At 59.1% G+C, this 7597-nt stretch overlaps 2 protein-coding genes across 2 annotated transcripts in view; both read left to right on the top strand.

The window, feature by feature from the left end:
- Positions 1-782: 782 nt before the first annotated feature.
- Positions 783-4018, top strand: CHGG_03812 (uncharacterized protein; the record flags this gene model as incomplete). The annotated part of the gene is made up of 3 exons (XM_001223025.1): positions 783-1141; positions 1208-3708; positions 3786-4018. 3 exons carry the CDS (start codon positions 783-785, stop codon positions 4016-4018), a joined length of 3093 nt encoding a protein of 1030 aa, XP_001223026.1.
- Positions 4019-4933: 915 nt separating this feature from the next.
- Positions 4934-7597, top strand: part of CHGG_03813 (uncharacterized protein) — a gene marked incomplete at both ends in the record, with an annotated part of 3613 nt that continues 949 nt past the window's right edge. The window contains 5 exons of the mRNA XM_001223026.1: positions 4934-5130; positions 5243-5669; positions 5852-5974; positions 6052-7127; positions 7205-7561. Of these exons, the coding sequence (XP_001223027.1) occupies positions 4934-5130; positions 5243-5669; positions 5852-5974; positions 6052-7127; positions 7205-7561 (2180 nt within the window). The remainder of the gene's footprint in view (positions 5131-5242; positions 5670-5851; positions 5975-6051; positions 7128-7204; positions 7562-7597) is intronic.

Genomic DNA, 7597 nt, shown 5'->3' on the forward strand with positions numbered 1-7597 from the left:
GCGAATTGGGGTAATGAAATAATAATTCATCAATCGGGGTTTATAGTAAAAGCACAAATCGAGGGGCGAGGATCCATATTTGATACATTAACTATTGCGGCGAACAACGACACAAATTTGAAAGTGGTAAACAAAAAGTTGCAATCGTTTACTAAGTAAATATGTTAGAAGCAAAGATCTGTAAGAACTTGAAAGAGCTCCTTCTGATGTTGGTTGCTACGCCATGGCATCTGGAGTCAGTTATTAAATATCCTTGTATCGGGATACTAACCCCTGTTGAAATGATCGATCACACCCGCACCCCACCAATCGGGTGGCCGACCCGTCCGCTGACTGTGAGGCGCAAGCCGTGCCTGGCGAGACAAGCACGAGATTTCGTGGACCTTTTTGGCACATCAGACCAAGTCTGATCGCAACCAACACCTTCTTCTTCCACCATCGCGCCTATAAATCAAGTGCGGCAGTCCAGCCTGCACCTGCGATCGTGAATGCGCCCAGCGCTCTTTTCTTGCAGGAGATTGCGCATAACCACAAGCAGCTCCATCGCCGCAAACTTCACTAAAAATAGTGCCGTTCTTGGTACTTTCCGCTTCGCAGCACGATCCCCTGTGCCGCCGCTGTGCAACCGCACTAGCATCAGCTTTTCTAGCCCGTCCTCCCTCGCCGCCCGTTTCTACGCTACCTCATCCACGCGCACCATCGAGGCTGCCTCATTAACTGCTTCCCCTCCATCTCCCGCGTCCGCCGTCCCCATCAGCGACTCGCCCGACCCGACCGGAACCATGAACGGCACCACCAGTCCCATCGCCGCCCGCTCCAAGCGCAAGGAGCCGCCCCATACCGTCGATGGCCGCCACCCCAAGCACCACCGTACCAACGGCGAGGTGGCCCCGGCTGCCGACAACACCCCCGACAACCAAGACGAGTTTGAGGGCGAATTCGGGGTCGAGCTCGAAGAGTACGAGGATGCGAGGTTGCCGGCCGTCCTCCCCACCGGCCCGGACACGGCTGAGTGGCAGGCTACAATCCAAAGAGTTGTGAGAAACGTCGTGTCCATTCGGTTCTGCCAGACTTGCTCGTTCGACACAGACCCAGCCTTGACAAGCGAGGCGACGGGTTTCGTCGTGGATGCTGAAAGAGGGTAGGTCGCGTGCCCTCACGGTGCCGCCGTGCTGCATTGTGTAGATGCAAGCTAATGGCAATACAGATACATCTTGACAAATCGCCACGTCGTTGGCTCGGGCCCCTTTTGGGGTTACTGCATCTTCGATAACCACGAAGAGGTCGACGCATACCCCGTCTATCGCGATCCCGTCCACGACTTTGGCATCCTCAAGTTCGACCCCAAGGCGATCAAGTACATGCCCGTGGATGCGCTTCCGCTGCGACCAGACCTCGCCAAGGTCGGCATTGAGATCCGAGTCGTCGGCAACGACGCCGGCGAAAAGCTCAGCATTCTATCCGGTGTTATTAGTAGATTGGATCGCAACGCGCCCGAATACGGCGAGGGGTACAGCGACTTCAACACGTGCTACTACCAGGCCAGCGCAGCAGCCAGCGGTGGTAGCTCCGGCTCTCCGGTTGTTAACATGGACGGGTATGCTGTTGCGCTGCAGGCTGGCGGGAGAGCGGATGGTGCCGCGACCGACTACTTCCTACCGCTTGACCGGCCGCTGCGGGCGCTGAAGTGCTTGCAGGAAGGGAACCCGATTACCCGTGGTGACATCCAATGCCAGTTTGTGCTGAAGCCCTTCGATGAGTGCCGGAGGCTAGGCTTGACCCCGGAGTGGGAGGCCCAGATCCGCAAGGCTTTCCCTAAGGAGACCAACATGCTGGTTGCCGAGATCGTCCTTCCCGAAGGCCCGTCGCACAAGAAGGCCGAGGAGGGTGATGTCCTGATCAAGGTGAACGGTGAGCTGCTCACCCAGTTCATCCGCTTGGACGACATTCTGGACTCGAGCGTCGGCAAGCCCGTCAAGCTCCTGCTGCTCCGGGGTGGCGAGGAGATCGAGGTAGAGATCGAGGTTGGTGACCTGCACAGCATCACCCCCGACCGCTTCGTCTCGGTGGCCGGTGGGAGCTTCCACAGCCTCTCTTACCAACAGGCGCGTCTGTACGGCGTCGCCTGCAAGGGTGTTTTTGTATGCGAGGCTGGCGGGTCGTTCCGATTCGATAATGCCGAGAATGGATGGCTCATCCAGACGGTCGACCACAAGAAGACGCCAGACCTTGAGACGTTTATCGAGGTGATGAAGGGCATCCATGACAAGGCCCGTGTGGTGGTCACGTACAAGCACCTGCGCGACCTACACACTCTTAACACGACCATCCTGCACATCGACAGGCATTGGTCCAAGAAGATGAAGCTGGCTGTCAGGAACGACGAGACGGGGTTGTGGGACTTCACCAATCTTGCGGACCCCCTCCCGCCGGTTGCGCCGATACCCAGGAAGGCGGACTTCATCCAACTCGAGCATACTTCGCACCCCGCCGTGGCCGACCTGGTCCGGAGTTTCGTGCATGTTAGCTGCGTCATGCCGGTCAAGCTAGACGGTTTCCCTAAGAATCGAAAGTGGGGCATGGGCCTGGTCATTGACGCAGACAAGGGCCTCGTGGTGATATCGAGAGCCATTGTCCCGTACGATCTCTGCGACATCACGGTTACGATTGCCGATTCCATCGTGGTTGAGGGCAAGGTCGTGTTCCTCCACCCCTTGCAAAACTATGCCATCATCCAGTACGACCCGAAGCTGGTCGACGCCCCCGTTCTCAGCGCCAGGCTCAGCTCACAGGAGATCACGCAAGGCGCTTCGACCTACTTCATCGGTTACAACCGGATAGGCCGCATTGTGCACGCGGCGACCACGGTCACCGAGATTTTCGCCGTGACCATACCGGCGAACTCGGGGGCGCCCAGGTACCGCGCCGTCAACGTGGACGCCATCACGGTCGACACCAGCCTCAGTGGGCAGTGCGGTAGCGGTGTGCTGGTGGCCCAGGACGGCACCGTCCAGGCGCTCTGGCTAACGTACCTCGGCGAACGCAACCCGTCGACGCATCGCGATGAAGAGTATCACCTCGGTCTCGCCACGCCGACGTTGCTGCCGGTGGTGGAGCAGATCCAGCGGGGAGTCGACCCCAAGCTCCGGATGCTCTCGGTCGAGTTCCGGGCGATCCAGATGTCGCAGGCGCGGCTGATGGGGGTGTCGGAGGAGTGGATCCAGAAGGTCTCGGTCGCCAACACGGCGCACCACCAGCTCTTTATGGTGACCAAGCGCACGTTCGAGCGCAACGAGCAGGAAGAGGCGGCGGCGCTCCTCGAGGGCGACGTCGTGCTGTCCCTCAACGGCAAGATCATCACCAAGATCTCGGACCTGGACATCATGTACTCGAACGAGCAGCTCGACGCCGTCCTCGTGCGCAACTGCGAGGAGCTGAGCCTCAAGCTGGACACGGTGGCGGCCGACGACGTCGAGACGACGCGGGCCGTCTCGTTCTGCGGCGCCATCTTCCACGCGCCCCACCACGCCGTGCGCCAGCAGATCAGCAAGTTGTTCAGCGAGGTCTATGTCTCGGCCCGCACGCGCGGCTCGCCCTCGTACCAGTACGGTCTGGCGCCGACTAACTTTATCACGCACGTCAACGGGAAGCCCACGCCGGATCTGGAGGCCTTCCTGGCCGAGGTTGTCAAGATCCCGGATAATACCTGTAAGTTTTGTCTCCGCCCTTTCGTCGATTGGGTTAGTGGTTAGTTTGGTAGTTGCTGACAAGCATGGTTACAATAGACTTCCGGCTCAGGGCCATGTCGTTCGACAGCGTCCCGTGGGTGGTCACGATGAAGAAGAACGACCACTACTTCCCGACCATGGAGCTCATCAAGGACCCCAAGGAGGAGTGCGGCTGGCGGCGCATCACGTACGAGGGCGGGAAGGTGATCCAGGGCGAGGGACCCGATGGGGTGGTCGGATCGGCTGGTGAGATCACAGATATGGATGTGGACGCGGATGTGTGCGGTTAAGTGTATTACTACTACGGCTCGGAGTGTGTCAGCGCTGGAAAGCTGAACTGAAAGCTGAACTGGCTGGGAACGGGTAATGGCGTCCGAGGACGGTCAGAAAGATTAAATAAATAAATACCTGGTTGGCTGGGTGGTTGGTAATAATACCGTATTACGAAGTAGCGAGAGCGCATTTACCTGGCCTTGTCAATTGTCAATTGAAAACCGCCCATCGCCAATCAGAGGGTTGCAGCGACACCGGCAGTGAAACACACAAACGCCAAGCAGCCAGTCTGGATTCCGCACGTCACTCACACCCACTCTCAAGCCACTCGCCCACTCACCCACTGTCGATGGCTTCTGCGGCCTGGGGCCAGCCGACCTTTCGCTGACCGCCTCTGCCACGAGACACGCGCCTTGGCGGTTGGTCCTTGACATTTCCAGTTTGTTCCTTGTTTTTTTATTCTTTTGAGCATCTTGGAGATCTCCCTCGCCAAAACTTGATTTTTTCTATGTTTATCGACAGACATACAGGCCCCAAGCCCAAGTCCAAAGCAGCCAACAAGCCCCGTTGAGTGCCCCTCGTCTGTTCCCACAGCACCACCCTACCCTGATGCAACCCTGATACCACCCCTGCTACTGCAGTTACCAAGTCCCCGCTGTAATTTTGGGAACCCCTCCGACTCGGCGCCCGCAAGGTTCCAGGGTTCCTCAATCTCGAACCCAACAAGACCACAGTCGACCAGATCGGCACCGCACGAGACGGGAGCCCAAAATACAATCGCCAATTGTTTGGGTAGCAGGTCCACGGGGACATCCAACAAAAGAGACGGAAGCCCACCACACTCAGTGACCCACCCGTGGACCTTGGGGGTATAGTTATTTCAGACGGGATACATTCAGACGGGATACATACCGGGGATATACCTACCTACCATGTCCGTCCCTCCCACGCCGACGACGGACAAGGGCACGAGGGAAGGCTTCATCCCGCTTGTTTCCGTCGTCGACTTTCACCATGCGCGCGGCCCTGAAGTGGAGAGATGGTTCGGCGTCGACGAGGGCCATGATCCGGCCGCCGAATACGACTGGACCCTGTTGCCCTTCATGGCACTGAGTGATGGCGCCCACGCGTAAGTCACCTAGATCTCCTACTGCATTTGCGTACCTAGATGGTATTGGGGACGCTATAACACCACCACCACCTCATCCAACCCGTTCTAACTCAATCCCCCCACCACCCAGCCTAACCGAAGACTTCTCCTACTTCACGCTCCTCCGCCCGGCAACCTCCTCCGCGCCCGCCACCTCGCTCTTCGGCATCTCGTGCACGCGGCAGATGGACGCCTCGCAGCTGCTCAACCGGCCCGCCGAGGTGACGCGGTCGACGGTGCAGAAGGCCGTCGTGGTCATCGCCGACAGCCCCCAGCACTTTGGCATGCTGCGCGAGCGCCTCAGCGTCGTCACCAAGGCCTGGTTCCTGCAGCGCGAGTTTACCGACGTCGAGATCCTGCGCCGCTTCCAGGAGAGCCTTGCCGATGAGAAGGCCCGCGGCCTGTTGCATGATGATGAAGATCGTGATCAGTATCTGGGCCTGAGCCTGCGGGAGCTGGTGCGCGAGTTTAGGTGGCAGACCCTGGTCCTGCTGAAGTGTTGTTTGCTGCAGCCGAAGGTATGAAGCCACTTTTATGGGTGTGTGTGGTGTATGTGGGTGTGAGAGATGTGTGTGGCGGCAGGTTGCTGATCTGTGATGCTGCGCAATAGATGCTCTTCTTCGGCACGCGCTGCGAGCGCCTGTGTCTGACCCAGTTCTCCCTCATCTCCTTGATACCCCGTCTCCTCCACAACCTACAGGACTCAGCCGGGCCGGAGCTAGATAACTACGAGAAGGGCCTGTCGATGCCGACAAGCCTGAGGACAAGCGACCGGAATTCGTTGCTGTCGTACATGGGGCTTCCGTTGCAAATATTTGGCAAGGTATGCGGGATAACCCCTGAACAAACCCCCGAGATTGGGGTGAGAGGCGTCTGAATTGTTTACTCACGCGCGCATAGGGAAGTCTGTTTGGCCCCTACACACCCCTCCAGCAGCTTGATGTCCTCGCCGATTTCGGGACCAAGTCGTACATCGTCGGCAGCACCAACTCGCTCCTCCTACAACAAAAAGACCGCTACAGTGACATCCTGATCAACCTGGACGAGGATACCATCAACATTACCTCACCCTCCCTAAAAACCGCCCTACAGCTCTCCACCCCTGACCGCCGCTGGATCGATTTCATCACGCAAAACGTCAACGACACATGGGACGACGCTAACCCGTCCCGACCCAAGACCATGGGCTATGTCGGCAGCGAGGAGTTCATCCGCGTACAGTTTGAGGAATATCTGCTATCGCTCATCTCGTCGGTGAAGTACCGCGCCCACCTCGCCCGCCACGCCCACAACCCACGCATGCTCCTCCCCGACATCGACGGCGACCCCTCGGCCGACTTTGCTCCGGATTTTGTCGACGCCTGGTCTCGTACCGAGAACTTCCGCCTCTGGAATTCCCACACCGACTCGCACCTGTTTGACGTCGTCGAGCCCAAGCACCCGTGCGCCGGCGGCCTGACCATCGACGACATCCAGCGCCGAATCACCCAACAGGTCCACGACTTGCACTGGGATGAGCGTTTCGCCCAAGGGCGCGAGGTACTCGGCAGGAACCTGGCTGCTGGCAGGGAGAAGGCGAGCACCTTGTTTGGGAAGCTATACTCAGATATGGAAGCACTTAGGGAGGCACAGAGGAGACGAAACGAAGAGACACGACAACAACAACAACAACAAAACCAAAACCAACCATCCCAACCCACCGCCGCTGTGGGTGGGGAAACAACACAAAACGGGGAAAAGAACGGCACCAGCCCCGCCGCCCCCGACCTCACCAAGTCCCAACACACCATTACAAGCCGTCGGCAGCAAAGCCGGCGCCTTCGTCAACAGCTGGGCCGCCTGGGCCGGCGAGAAGCGCCGCGCCGCCTGGGGAGGGGGGGGGAGGAGGACGCGGCGGAAACCGCTCCACCACTGACACCACCACCACTACCTCGGCCTCCACATCCTCTCCTCGAAACAGCACCAGCGGGTGGAGCGTCTCGTGGGGTGGGCGGGGCAACAACAACAACAACAGCTCCAATTCCAATTCCAATTCCAATTCCAACTCCAACAGCAAAAACAACACAAACCGCGGCATCAGCGGCCTCGGCGGCATCGGCGGCATTGGCAGCGGCGGCGGGTATGACGCGCTGCCGCTGGCGGGCGGGCGGACCGACCATGCGGGGGACTCGGATGACGATTCTGAGTCGGAGTCGGGGCTGTTGGATCAGAGGAGGAGGGGGAGCGCGGTGAGGTCTGAGTCTGTCTTGTCGTTGTCGCCTGTTTCTTCGCCGGGGAGGGTTGGTGGTGGTGGTGGGCGGCCGGTTCCGGTGGGGGGTGTTGTTCCGGTTCCTGTTCCGTTGACGGATGTTGTGGGCGGTGGTGGTGATGGTGGCGGGTGGTGTGAAGACGAATGGCTCTGGCGCGGCTGGTGCTAGTGCTGGTGGATGTGCTGCTCCGGCCCCGG

The sequence above is a fragment of the Chaetomium globosum genome, genomic scaffold (genome assembly GCF_000143365.1).
Source record: "Chaetomium globosum CBS 148.51 scaffold_4 genomic scaffold, whole genome shotgun sequence".
In the NCBI taxonomy this organism is placed as follows: domain Eukaryota; kingdom Fungi; phylum Ascomycota; class Sordariomycetes; order Sordariales; family Chaetomiaceae; genus Chaetomium; species Chaetomium globosum.